This window comes from Cherax quadricarinatus, chromosome 4 (assembly GCF_038502225.1).
Source record: "Cherax quadricarinatus isolate ZL_2023a chromosome 4, ASM3850222v1, whole genome shotgun sequence".
Lineage (NCBI taxonomy): Eukaryota > Metazoa > Arthropoda > Malacostraca > Decapoda > Parastacidae > Cherax > Cherax quadricarinatus.
Genome location: NC_091295.1, coordinates 20,712,079 through 20,727,243, shown reverse-complemented (window position 1 = coordinate 20,727,243; position 15,165 = coordinate 20,712,079). Strand labels below are relative to the sequence as shown.

The following is a 15,165-nucleotide window of genomic DNA, read 5'->3' as shown; positions in this document are numbered from 1 at the left end:
CTCTACCATACACTTTACCAGGTATACTCAACAGACTTATCCCCCTATAATTTTTGCACTCTCTTTTATCCCCTTTGCCTTTATACAAAGGAACTATGCATGCTCTCTGCCAATCCCTAGGTACCTTACCCTCTTCCATACATTTATTAAATAATTGCACCAACCACTCCAAAACTATATCCCCACCTGCTTTTAACATTTCTATCTTTATCCCATCAATCCCGGCTGCCTTACCCCCTTTCATTTTACCTACTGCCTCACGAACTTCCTCCACACTCACAACTGGCTCTTCCTCACTCCTGCAAGATGTTATTCCTCCTTGCCCTATACACGAAATCACAGCTTCCCTATCTTCATCAACATTTAACAATTCCTCAAAATATTCCCTCCATCTTCCCAATACCTCTAACTCTCCATTTAATAACTCTCCTCTCCTATTTTTAACTGACAAATCCATTTGTTCTCTAGGCTTCCTTAACTTGTTAATCTCACTCCAAAACTTTTTCTTATTTTCAACAAAATTTGTTGATAACATCTCACCCACTCTCTCATTTGCTCTCTTTTTACATTGCTTCACCACTCTCTTAACCTCTCTCTTTTTCTCCATATACTCTTCCCTCCATGCATCACTTCTACTTTGTAAAAACTTCTCATATGCTAACTTTTTCTCCCTTACTACTCTCTTTACATCATCATTCCACCAATCGCTCCTCTTCCCTCCCGCACCCACTTTCCTGTAACCACAAACTTCTGCTGAACACTCTAACACTACATTTTTAAACCTACCCCATACCTCTTCGACCCCATTGCCTATGCTCTCATTAGCCCATCTATCCTCCAATAGCTGTTTATATCATACCCTAACTGCCTCCTCTTCTAGTTTATAAACCTTCACCTCTCTCTTCCCTGATGCTTCTATTCTCCTTGTATCCCATCTACCTTTTACTCTCAGTGTAGCTACAACTAGAAAGTGATCTGATATATCTGTGGCCCCTCTATAAACATGTACATCCTGAAGTCTACTCAACAGTCTTTTATCTACCAATACATAATCCAACAAACTACTGTCATTTCGCCCTACATCATATCTTGTATACTTATTTATCCTCTTTTTCTTAAAATATGTATTACCCATAACTAAACCCCTTTCTATACAAAGTTCAATCAAAGGGCTCCCATTATCATTTACACCTGGCACCCCAAACTTACCTACCACACCCTCTCTAAAAGTTTCTCCTACTTTAGCATTCAGGTCCCCTACCACAATTACTCTCTCACTTGGTTCAAAGGCTCCTATACATTCACTTAACATCTCCCAAAATCTCTCTCTCTCCTCTGCATTCCTCTCTTCTCCAGGTGCATACACGCTTATTATGACCCACTTTTCGCATCCAACCTTTACTTTAATCCACATAATTCTTGAATTTACACATTCATATTCTCTTTTCTCCTTCCATAACTGATCATTTAACATTACTGCTACCCCTTCCTTTGCTCTAACTCTCTCAGATACTCCAGATTTAATCCCATTTATTTCCCCCCACTGAAACTCCCCTACCCCCTTCAGCTTTGTTTCGCTTAGGGCCAGGACATCCAACTTCTTTTCATTCATAACATCAGCAATCATCTGTTTCTTGTCATTCGCACTACATCCACGCACATTTAAGCATCCCAGTTTTATAAAGTTTTTCTTCTTCTCTTTTTTAGTAAATGTCTACAGGAGAAGGGGTTACTAGCCCATTGCTCCCGGCATTTTAGTTGTCTCATACGACACGCATGGCTTACGGAGGAAAGATTGTTTTCCACTTCCCCATGGACAATAGAAGAAATAAAGAAGAACAAGAGCTATTTAGAAAAAGGAGAAAAACCTAGATGTATGTATATATATATGCATGTGCATGTCTGTGAAGTGTGACCAAAGTGTAAGTAGGAGTAGCAAGATATCCCTGTTATCTAGCGTGTTTATGAGACAGAAAAAGAAACCAGCAATCCTACCATCATGCAAAACAGTTACAGGTTTCTGTTTCACAGTCATCTGGCAGGACGGTAGTACTTCCCTGGGTGGTTGCTGTCTACCAACCTACTACCTATATTAAAACATTCGTCAATATCTGTATAGATTTCTAGCTCAGTGTGCCAGTCAATGTTTGTTACTGCTGTTGTGAAGTTATTAACCCTTTGACTGTCGCAACCCCCAATCCTGAGGTGTCTCCTGGTGTCGCAAAATTTAAAAAAAAAAATTATTTTTTCTTATGAAATGATAGAGAATCTTTTCCCGATTGTAATGACACCAAAAAAATGAAATTTGATGGAAAACTGACGGAATTATGCTCTCACGAAGTTAGCGACCTCAGCGATGTTTACAAATCGGCGATTTCGCCAAATTTGAGCCCTATTTTCAGCTAATTCCATTGTTCCAGTCGCCCAAACTCATAGCTATTTCTTTAGAACTCCATTTTTTCTATCGATTGAGTACAAGAAACTGCCCATTTACCGATTTCAACTACCTAATAATGTGGTCAGAAATTTGGAATTTGGCCAATTTCACGAAAAATAAAAAATATGACAATTTCAAAATAAGGTCCAGAATGAACAATGCAGACATTCCTGGCTCTAAAATAACATTTTCTTTGTTCATCAGTCACATCTTCAGTCCCTTCTGATATTACTCTTGCTTTCTATTTTGAATTTTTATTCAAACAAAAAATAGAAGACTTACTATTATGCAGACTACTGCAATACTGTAATAATTGTATAAATAACATCAACCCATTCGTGACTGCATATTAGAATGGCTAATTGGACATTTATTGGACAATGGCATCATTTGTTTACTTTTGAACATTGGCAAAAATCAAACATTTCCCCTACTTTGAGCTCCATTTCTAGGTTCTTTTTATAGTAAAATCAATCAAAATCACCTCTATTTCTATAATATGTTTTCCATTCTATCAAATGAGACCAAGAAAATGAGAATACAACCATAAATACTATACAGAAATAGACCACAAAGTTGGCATTTTAATTAAAAAAAACGGTCGGAGTTTTTTTTTTCTCATTATGCACTGCGTGCTCCAGGATTTTTTTTATATGGTGCACACTGACCACACAGACCCATTCTCTCACATGTGGGCCTACCAGCTTTCTCCTGCTTGATTTGAAGCCGCTAGAATTTATGAGTATTTATACGTCAAACACGGTACCTCGTAAGACGTACATATACGGCCGCGACAGTCAAAGGGTTAATGGCTGCCTCATTGTGAAGTCTGAAGGTGACTTTAGTAGTGTCTTGGGGTAATTTACCAAGAGTTGTTATGAAGAAAGTAGGGTAGTGGTCTGTGGTATTATCTGTAATTATGCCTGATTTTAAAGGGGATATGGTGTTGGTCCAGATGTGGTCAAGTAGGGAAACACTAGTCTCCGTAACTCTTGTAGGTTTTGTTACTGTTGGTAGCAACATGCAGTTACTCATTGTGTTTGTGAATTCAGTAACGTGTGGGTCCTGGTCTTGCAGGAGATTTATATTGAAGTCACCTGAGAGTAGTAAGTGATCTTTTTTCATGCGTGCATCAGTTATCATACTTCCTAGGTTTTGACTAAATTGGCTAATGTTTGACTGTGGAACTCTGTAGATGTAAATTTATCAATGTGAGAGGTTTTTGTAGGTACGGATTTGGATTTGAATTTAGCTATTATATATTCCCCATGTTCATCCCTTGTGCAAGTATTAGTGATACATTCTAGTTGGTCTGAGTATTATATAGCTGTGCCACCCCCTTGTTGATCTGTCCTACAGTTGTGTATGGCTGTGTAACCAGGAATGGCATAGACATCTGTAGTATCAGGCTTTAGCCAGGTTTCGGTTAGTGTAATGATGGACATATTGGCATGCAAGGAATTTAGTAATGCTATGAGGTCATTGTAATGCTTGCTTAAAGATCTGATATTGTAGTAAAAGACAGTTATGTTTTTGTTGGCTCTGAGAAGTGCCTTTGATTGTTCTGCTGTGTAGTAATTACAGTAACTGTTTGATTCATTTAAGTCATTCAATAAGAGGTTGGTATCAGGATCAGTGCTTGTAATCATAAGATTTGTAGTGAATCTATAGTTAGAATTAAGTATAAAACAAAGTAAATATTCTAAAGCTAAAAAATAGCACCTGAATTATTTAACAAATGTAAAAATAATGAGCTAAGGTAGTTTTTTAAAGCTAATATAAAGGAGACAATATAAAAGGGACTAAAATAATTTGTGGTGAACAAATAAAGTGATGATCAAATAATGGAGCTTGGGAATATGATAGTAGGTAGTACTTTAAAGGTAATTCTTTAAAGTTAGAATTAGGGAAAACAATATAAAAGGGACTAATATAAGTTGTGGTGAACAATAAAGTGGTAATCAAAAAATGAGCTTTGGAATATAATGGCAAAATAGTGAACTTATTACACTTTAGCACCTGAGAATAGCACCTTGATTATTTTAACAATTGTGAATATATGAACTAAGGTAGTTATATAAAGCTAAAATAAAGGAAAAAATATATAAGGGACTACAATTAAGTAATGGTAAACAAAGTTAAATGGACAGATAGTCACTATGAAATAATATTGGTTTAGGAGTAAGATCTGATTTGTAATATTAAATAAGTTGATCAGTTTATTGCACAATAAAAAGTAAAAAAATGAAGTAGTTGGTACTAGCTAGCAAAAGATAGTTTTGGTACTTGCAAAAAGTAATTGGAATATACACTAATTGCACACACAATAAAAAGTGACTAAAAAAACAAGTAGTGGTAAACAAAATTAAATGGACAGGTGAGAACAATGAATAATATAAATTTGGAGTAAGATTTGACTTGTAACTTAAAATTATGAGCAATTAATAGCAGTAAGTAATAAGTATAAAGTATTGGAGGTAGTTAGCATTAGCTAGTGATGAAAAAAATAATAAAAATAATAATGCACAATATAATAGTAACGTACACTATATGCACCACACGTATATATGTATTAAGGGCACTTATCTAATCTGTTACAGAAATGTCCGCTTTTCTAAGGAAGGTAGAGAAATCATGTTCGTTTGAGATAGTATATTGTTGTCCTGTTGATGTTTTCCTTACTAGTATTTTCCCATCTTGCGTGAAACACTGATGTATTTTGTTTTCCTGTTTAAGTTTTCTCAGCCTGAACAGAAGGTTTTGACGTTTTTTTGTTAGACACTCATTTATGTACACTCCATTTTTCATTGTAATTGCTGATTTAATTAGGTCCTTTCTTTTATCGTATGAATGAAGTCTGATCATTATACTGAGTTTACTTCCTGATTTTCCTAGCAAACGTGATTCTTTGATTTCATTGTTTTGCACGATGACTTGTACGTGGTCCTGTATTATCCTGACAGCAGTTTCTTTGCACTGTGCTTGGGTTATGTCACTAGGAATGTGTGGACTGTTTATTATAACTGCATCAGACAACTTATCTTGTTCAGTTTTGTCGTCTTGGAAATCAAGGTATTCATTTAGTCGAGTGTGCATGTTCTGATTCCAGTCCTTGATTGCTTCTTCAACCTTCATATTTATTGTAGTTATTTGCTCAGTGTGACTGGCTATAGTTGCTTTCAGAGTATTTTCTGTGTCAACACTTCCCGAGGTAATCTTCTCTTCAAGGTTTTGGATCTTGTTCTCGAGGTTGGTTATCTTGGATTCTCGTCGCTCGAGTGTTGCTTTGATATCTTTGATTTCGTTTTCTAGAGCAATGATGTAGTCCTTGATATTGTCAGGAATAAACATACCTGAGTAATCATGGGTGAATCCTTTGAAGGGAGTGGAGTTGGAGGGGGAGTCAGCCATGTTTGTTGTTGTTCCCTGGGTGGCGGCAGTGAGGGGGGTTGATGATACACCGGCGTCCTGCTGGGTAGACAAGTTGAGTTCTAGGGTCCTTGCTGTTATTCTTTTATTACTGATGTTGTTTCTTCTGCGATATCCTTTCATAGTATCACTGAAGTAGATACTGTGTAGCTATGGAGGAGAAGGCTTGTTTTCTCGGAGCTTGGGTTAAGTGGTTGTCTGGCAGCGGAGGCAGTGTTTGGGTTAGCAGGGCTGTCTTCCTTAGATCTTCTAATTTTGTCAAGATTTGGGTTACATTCTTAGTATTCTTGGGTCATTTTGTGGTCTACGTGGGTTCATGTAGTTGAACTTTCACTTAGGCCATCACAAGTTTTAATGAGCGATGTTTTTTGAGGAAGAAGAGCTGGTAGGATGCCGCTGCTGCTGCCGCTAATGCCGGAAAGCAGAACGCCATTTTTTTTCCACTTATAATAATACATACAAATGCCAGACAACAAGTTTACACTAACTTATATTAAGTTAGTAATAGAACTAGGCATTAAAAAACACAATAAAAAGTAAAATACATACACATTACTTACCTTAAAATATTTGTAGTCTTAATGTAGGGCGAGAGCTGACTAGTAGAGCCTCTCCTGACTTAGCGACGTCCTCGTTTACTGATGCCTTGGAGTTACGACGGGCTCTCTGACCAGTATGCATGCCTAAATAATGTATATTAGAGCTGATTTCCTCTATAGTGGTACCTTGATTTATGAGTGCCCCAACTTAGGAATTTTCTGAGTTTCGAGCTGTCACTCGGTCGATTTTTTACTTTGAGTTGCGAGCCAAAATCCGAGTTATGAGCCAGCTTCAGATACGCTGCCACTAGTTGGCAGTGTATTTGAAGTCAAATACAACTCTGTACCCAGAGGAATGTCAGGAACTTCATCCCATCCCATGTGCACTTCCAATGCATAACTGGAAAGATAATACTCCCACACTAATCTCAGATTGTAGTGAGGCACCTTGTCCCTTGTTTGGTTTTCGTATAAATCCGGGGAAGAGGTAACCTCCATTTCAATGGAGTTTTTCCAGAAACATTAAGGTGGGTGGAGTAGTGATAGTGGTGGGTGGAGTAGTGATGGTGGTGGGTGGAGTAGTGATAGTGGTGGATGGAGTAGTGATAGTGGTGGATGGAGTAGTGATGGTGGTGGGTGGAGTAGTGATGGTGGTGGGTGGAGTAGTGATAGTGGTGGGTGGAGTACTGATAGTGGTGGGTGGAGTAGTATGGTGGTGGGTGGAGTATACAATATTTCTTATTTATAAATACATTTTTCTTATTTAAAACCCCTTATCCAAATTTTTTTTTGGGGGGGGGAGGGGGGGCTGGAATGGATTAATGGCATTTAAATTAATTTCAATGAAGAAAATAGATTTGATATACTAGCAAATTGAGTTACGAGCTCTGTCACGGAATGAATTAAACTTGTAAGTCAAGGTATCACTGTATTCTGTTTGTTAAAGTATACAGTGGCTGCAAGAAAAATCCATACATTAACAGTTTTTTGACAATAATTGGAAAAAATGCAACTTAATGTATGTACATGTACAGTGGAGCCTCCCAATTTTCGGCTGTTATTTTGCTTATCAGCTGTATGGTACACGTCAACCCACTGCTGCCAGCCGCGAGCGCATCAGTCTGGCTTTGTCTCTAGGTAAGTAAGGAAGCTTCTGCTCATTCATCCAAATATTTTGCTATAATTCATTGATTTTCATGGTTATCGATTAAGTGCAACTGGGAAATAAGTAACCATAGCCCCAAAGAAAGTACCTGGTAAAGTTTCTTTGGTAAAGAAAGTGAGAAACATGATGGAATTTAAGAAAGAAGTTGTTGAAAAGTATGAGAGTGGTGTTCGAGTGCTAGAACTTGCCAGGATGTATGGGAAAAACAAATCAGCAATCACCTCTATCCTAGCAAAGAAAGAACAAATCAAGGAAGCTGATGTGGCAAAAGGAGTAAATGTGCTAACCAAACAAAGGTCACTGATAATGGAAGATATGGAGAAGTTGTTGGTTTTGTGGATCACCGAAAAATAATTAGCGGGAGATAGTGTTATGGAGTCATTGATTTGTAAGAAGGCAAGGCAATTGCATGTGGATCTTGTAAAGAAAATGCCTGGAACAAGTGCTGCTGTTAATGAATTTAGGGCCAGCAAAGGCTGGCTTGAGAGATTTAAGAAACATAGTGGCATACACAGTGTGGTAAGGAATGGGGAGGCTGCAAGTTCTGACAAATGTGCAGCTGAAAAGTTTGTGCAGGAATTCAAGAGGTACATAGAGGCTGAAGGATTCCTTCCCCAACAAGTGTTCAGTTGTGACGAAGCAGACCTCTTTTGGAAAAAAATGCCAAAGAGGACCTACATTACGCAGGAGAAAAAAGCACTGCCAGGACACAAGCCTGTGATAGACAGGCTTACTCTTTTGTTCTGTGCTAATGCTAGTAGGGATTTCCAAGTGAAGCCTTTACTAGTGTATCACTTTGAAAATCCCAGAGTGTTCAAGAAAAACAGTGTCGTCAAGAATAGATTGTGTGTGATGTTGAAAGCTAATAATAAGCCGTGGGTCACAAGGCACATTTTCAAAGAGTGGATCAGTGATGTGTTTGGTCCCAATGTGAAAAGATACCTCCTGGAATGCAAATTGCCACTCAAGTGCCTCCTGGTACTGGACAGTGCTCTTGGAAGACCAGTTGTTTAGAGACTTCAGTTTTATTTATTTATTTATTTATTTATTTAGTAATTTAGCATACATACAGAGGTACAAAAAAATACAGGTAAGAGCAGCATGCCAAAGCCGCTTATATGCATAGCATTACGGGCTGGCTTAAAATTAACTTAAGATTAACTAAGCAATGATGAAATCAGTGATAAAACATTATTGTAAACAGATAACTATAAAGCACAAATGAGTATTACAAAGACAGGTCATATGGTTGCATGCATTGCTGTACATTCAGTCTAATGGAGTATTCTGTTAGGTAGTGTATTTAAAAAAATAACAAAGTTAGATTGGGTCCTAGGTTTAACATTTGTGTGATATAATTGTGAGTAACAGTGAAGTTCTTGCCTCATAACACCACTCCTCTCATCCATGCCATGGACCAGCAGGTCATTTCTAACTTCAAAAAAAACTACACAAAAGCAGTGTTTCAAAGGTGCTTTGAAGTGACCTCGGGCACTCATTTGACCCTAAGAGAGTTGTAGAGGAATCACTTCAGTATCCTCCATTGCTTGAACCTTATAGGTAAGGCTTGGCAGGGAGTGACTTCCAGGACTTTGAACTCTGTTTGAAGAAAATTGTGTCCAGATTGTGTTCAAGAGAGGGATTTTGAAGGGTTTGGGACTGACCCTGAGGACCCTACACCTGTTGTGCAATCTATTGTGGCACTGGGAAAATCCATGGGGTTGGATGTGAGTGGCAAGGATGTGGAAGAGTTGGTGGAGGACCACAGGGAAGAGCTAACCACTGAAGAGCTGCAAGACCTTCAACTGGAACAGCAACAGAATGCAGCTGAGGAAATTGCTTCAGAGGAGGAGGAAGAGAGAGGGGAGAAGGTGCCTTCTTAAGTGATTAAGGGCATGTGTGCAAAGTGGAATGAGTTGAAAAGTATCACCCTGACCAAGCTGAAACAAGCCGTATCTGCAACATGTTCAGTGACAAAACCTTGTCCCACTTCAGGCAAATCTTAGAGATGTCAGAAACGGAGCACTCTGGACAGTTATTTTGTGCGACAGGGGTCCAATGACTCTTAAGCTGGTCCTAGTGGCATTAAAAGACAAAGAAGGGAAGTAACCGCAGAGAGGGACTTGTTACCTCAAGTCCTTATGGAGGGATATTTCCCTTCCACACAACAACCCCAACTCCCTCTCTCCTCCTCCCTATCTTCTATAAGCCAACAAGAGTCTTCAAGAAAGGTATGTAATAGTGATATAATTGTTCATGTATTTATTTTATTTAGTTCTCATTGTTTTGTGTATGTAAAACTATAATTAATCTTTAAAAAATGTATTTTTTGTTAATATTTTTGAGTGTCTGGAACAGATTAATTGTATTTACATTAATTCTTATGGGAAATATTATTTTGGTTTTCGGCCATTTCGGTTTTAGGCCGACCTTCTGGAACGGATTATGGCCGATAATTGAGGGTCCACTGTATTTTATTTTCAGTCTTTAGCTTCCAACTAGTACTTGGTCATGTTACCATTGTTCTTTATCACCATCTGAAGTCGCCTGGGCATCGAAGTGGCGATGGTGGAGAAGACAGAGGCATCCATGTTGATCCAAAGCTTCTTCAGTGCCTTCTTCAGATCCGTGATGTTGGTGGGTCGAGCTTTTGCAGTCTCATTTTTCATCACAACTCAGGCATTCTCAATAGGATTTAGGTCAGGGTAATTGCCTGGTCACTCCAAAACACTGATATTATTGTACTCGACTTATGGGCAGGGGCATCACAATGAATAAAAAAATCACTCGTGAATGTTCCAAACTGTCAGCCTTAATACCTCGATATAATTACTTCCCTTCATTGTAATGTTCTTAAGAAAGAGGTATAGTCCACCCCTGCCCTTATAACCACTAAAAGCATCCCAGACCATAACACTGTCAGGGTGCTTCACTGTCTTCACAGCATACCGTGGGTCTTAATGGGACACACCACTGGGACGAAGGACGGTCTTTGAGCCGCTCCTGATGAGCCTGAAGGTACTCTTGTTGCTGAACATCACCTTCTGCCACTGGTCTGAGGTTCAATCCTTGTACTTCTTGCAGAACTAAAGCCTTTTCTTCTTCATGGCTTGAGTTAGCATGGGCTTCTTGTCAGCACATGGAGTAGGCATATTCAGGTCCTTTTGCAGTCAGTCTGAATGGTTCGCACTGCAACGTCTTTCAGGAGTGCAGGATAGTTTTTCTTGAGGTCTGCGGCTGTTATGGCAGGATCTGATAACACTTCTCTCTTCTGGATCTTGTCTGTGTGAAGAGAAGTCTTTTTGGGGGCCCCAGACCCTACCTTCCTAGGTAGTGCAGTGCCAGGTAGGAGTGAGACAGCTGTTTTCTTGAGGTTGTAAATTGCCATTCTAGTCACCTTCAGGTCTGCAGCTACACATACCACAGACATTCCTTGCTCTAATAGGGTGAGTGCATGGGTCTTTCTGCAATTGAAAGTTTAGTTCGACACATTCTGACCACTTGGAGCAGAGATATAGCGTGGCAGAGTTCTTGGTCAAGTGAAAAAATGGACAAGAGTAACAACGTAGCTGGCCTCGTTCCTCACCTAGCTCTGGAAGAGCACTGAAGCGTGGCATGGTGGGAAACAATGGAGGAAGATGGGCTCCAGTACACTAAGCCATCACAAGCTCCGCCCTCTTTTTCTATGGAGGAATGGCAATTGAACTGTATACACCAAAATCTAGTGCATAGATTTATTTTGCATTGGAAATATATAGATTTTTTGCTGCCACTGTACAGTACACTACTGCATAAACATTTAATAATATACCAGAAATGTTATAAATGGTGCAGAGGCGACATTAAAACAATATCAAAGATAGTTGACACAATCCCACTACCATTATAGTATGCTCCTCAGCGACGAATTCGTTGACCGATGTGGTATTAGGAACGGAACTCCATCGTTAAGTGAGGACTTCCTACTTATTGTAGGAAGTCAGATGTAGGTAGTCCTGACTTCCCGTCCCAAACATAATATACGATATTTAATGCAGCCCAGAGAGATAAAATACACATACAGTACACTCATTATTTACCTTAAAATATGTGTAGTCTTAATGTACGATTAACATTAAGATTAAGATGTTTATTTTGACAAATTACATAGTTGTACAGAGGAATATAATAGTTGGGTGTACATGCCAAAAGCCCCTTTGTATGCAGAGCATTTCGGGCAGACTTAGAGATTAACTTAAGATTAGGAGAATTGAATATTCTATCAGGTAATGCTACATGGTTTTGATAAGTCTAGTAGAGACTTATTACACTGTTGAATTAGTTAATAAAGATAAGAGGTGAGTAATATTTATTTCTAGGAAGTCGGGTGTAGGTAGCCGGTAGATGCATCTCTGTAGTCCGCCTGGCTACATAGCAGCACCTATCTACCTACATACCTGCACGATATTTGATGCGCCCCAGAGCCATATTATTACCATCGACATACCTTGTTAACTGGGTTTAATCGTTTCTAACAACTACCTTTAGATGCCATCATAAACGAAGCGAGAAGTAATGAATAATTTATGCCGAGAATTATAAACAAAAGCGTTATGTGCTAAGGGGAGTGACTGGGCCATCACAGAGTCATACATGTTTTCTCTGGTGCTGGATCAGAGAAAACAATGTTTTTCCCTCCGCCCAACTGCCACACCTCCATATCATATAAACGTAGCATGTTTATATGTCATGTAACATGTTTCTTATATAATTTTGAAGAAAATATTATAGATGGAGTAATGAAAATGTCTGTATTAACATAAAATAAGACATTTAATGTGCCCAAGAGTGATTATTATTACGTACTATTAGTATTACTTTGGAGTTGAGACTAGAGGGACACACTTAGTGATTTTAATGTGTACCTGCATGCCAGCAGTGTGTAAGTACATATATTTAGGTACAGGTACACATAAATATAATTATCAGAGTACATATAAAATATGCAATAACTTTAAACACTTGAAATTTTGGAAAGTTTCCAGACATAATAGATGTGCTCATGGAGAATGTCAACAAACCGGGTGGGGCGCGCCGTGTTAGAACGACGGGGAGCTGTATATCTCAAGCATCTTTGTTTACTACTCTGAGCTTGCCTTGCCTCATGGTGTAAGTGGATGGGGATCTACCAGTGTATTAGAATGATCACTCAGTCAGGTTCCAGACAACACCTTTTCCCCCTCTATTCAGAAGTTTAAATTTACCAAGAATGCAAATATAAATCCAGTCTCAGAGCTCTTTTATTGGGTTGCAACAGAATGCATAGACAGTTCATGAAGGAAATACCTTTTTCACACCCTGCATGTTTGACTCAGCCTGAGTAGAAACTCCAGATACAAGGCCCAGAATTTTGAAAAAAACTACCAAAAGGGTCTGAAAGCTCCCTATCTACTAATTGCTTTAAGAAATATTGTTAAAAAAAAACTCAGGATCTTCATGTAAATTTATGTAAATCAAATATAAGATTTCAAACATATCTAATACAACCTACCCAACGTGATTTCAGTCAGCATTTTTACTCGTTCAGTTCATGTCTTCACTACATTTATTTCTACTCCCCAATAACTCTGTAACAAAAATTGTTTTGTATTATTATCTCTTCATATTATTATTGCTGTTTTAATAAACAGAGCTTTGTTACTTAACATAATCATTACATTTAATAATTTCATTCTCAGACAAATTAATTATGTAAAACTTAGCATTCACATAATCAAACTGGAACTATTCAATGTTAGATAGTTTAAGTTCTACTTTTAGTCTGCCAGAAAGGTTCTGTATACTGTAATGAGGGTCTTTATGCTCTACTAGTATTACCCCCAGTTCAGGTCTCCCCAAAATACTTGGCATAACTGGGCATTTCTGTGTAGGAAACTACCATTTTAAATTTTTTTCTAAACTAAAAAAATATTATTATTATTATTATTATTATTATTATTATTATTATTATTATTATTATTATTATTATTATTATTATTATTATAGGACTGGTGAGCATGGCGCCCATGATGGCTCCTGCTGGTGGGATGGCTGTCATGACTCAGGCCATGAGTCACCCAGATTCAGGAGTTGGTCCGGACCACCACACCCTCAATGCTCCCTACCACCACCACCACCACCCTCATCACCATCATGGTCCTCCAGGCCCACACCATCCTGGTCCCCCACCACATCATCCTAGTGGACCTCCCCAGCCTCCTCCCACAGGTCCTCCCCCACACACGGGCCCTCCTCACTCACAGTATCACCCAGCCCATCACCCAGCTCAGGCCCCACATCATGGCCCTCACCCATCTCATGCCCCACATCATGGTCCTCATCATTCAGCCCCTCACACTACCCCACATTCTGCTCCACATTCTGGCCCACACACTGGGCCACATTCTGGCCCACATTCAGGACCACATTCTGGTCCACATTCTGGTCCACACACAGGTCCACACACAGGTCCACACACTGGTCCACACACTGGTCCACACACTGGTCCACACACAGGTCCACATACAGGTCCACATACAGGTCCACATACAGGTCCACATACTGGTCCACATACTGGTCCACATACTGGTCCACACTCTGGTCCTCACTCTGGTCCACACACTGGTCCGCTCTCTGGCCCTCACTCTGGCCCTCACTCAGGGCCACATGGTGGGCCACATTCTGGACCTCATGGAGGCCCCCATGGTGGTCCACATAGCCATGGTGGTCCTCATTCTGGGCCACACATGGGACTACACAGTGGTAACAGCAGCAATGGGCCACACAGTGGGCCTCACGGTGGGCCACACGGAGGTCACCATGGAGGACCTACTCACCCTCAGTCTCACCTTCAAGCAACTGGCACTGTTGCCGGACCTCCGCATATGACCCACCCTGCTCATTCTGTCATGCATCATTCAGCACCTCACCAGGTCAGTACCACACATGGTGTTTAAGGTTACAGTACAACCAGGTCTCGATTAGTGTGAACAGTGGAACCCGTGAAGTGGTCACATTATTCAAATTCACACTATTCAAATTGTATGTAATTTTTTGGATACTATTTGAAAAGAGCTGGGAAGGGGAACTAGCATTAATTAATTTTGCACTAAATCAAAAGTCGTACTAATGGAGACCTGGCTTTACTGGGTAAATCGTATTTTAACTTTTTTTTTTTTTGTTCTTATTGTAGTATGTAAATTATGTGTATAATACTATTTTTAGGTATACAGTAAGTACTTCATACCTCAGTGCTTTGTCTGCAATTTTAGTTTTTAATTTATTATTTTTTTATTATCACACTGGCCGATTCCCACCAAGGCAGGGTGGCCCGAAAAAGAAAAACTTTCACCATCATTCACTCCATCACTGTCTTGCCAGAAGGGTGCTTTACACTACAGTTTTTAAACTGCAACATTAACACCCCTCCTTCAGAGTGCAGGCACTGTACTTCCCATCTCCAGGACTCAAGTCCGGCCTGCCGGTTTCCCTGAACCCCTTCATAAATGTTACTTTGCTCACACTCCAACAGCACGTCAAGTATTAACCCTTTGAGGGTTTTCGTCGTACTAGTACGT

The 15,165-nt window shown here is 39.4% G+C and overlaps 1 protein-coding gene across 3 annotated transcripts in view; it reads left to right on the top strand.

Moving 5' to 3' along the window:
- Positions 1-15,165, top strand: part of stau (double-stranded RNA-binding protein Staufen) — a 326,000-nt gene that overhangs the window by 40,297 nt on the left and 270,538 nt on the right. For all 3 annotated transcript variants that reach the window (XM_070095188.1, XM_070095180.1, XM_070095173.1), the window contains exon 3: positions 13,595-14,520. In XM_070095188.1, the coding sequence (XP_069951289.1) occupies positions 13,595-14,520 (926 nt within the window). The remainder of the gene's footprint in view (positions 1-13,594; positions 14,521-15,165) is intronic.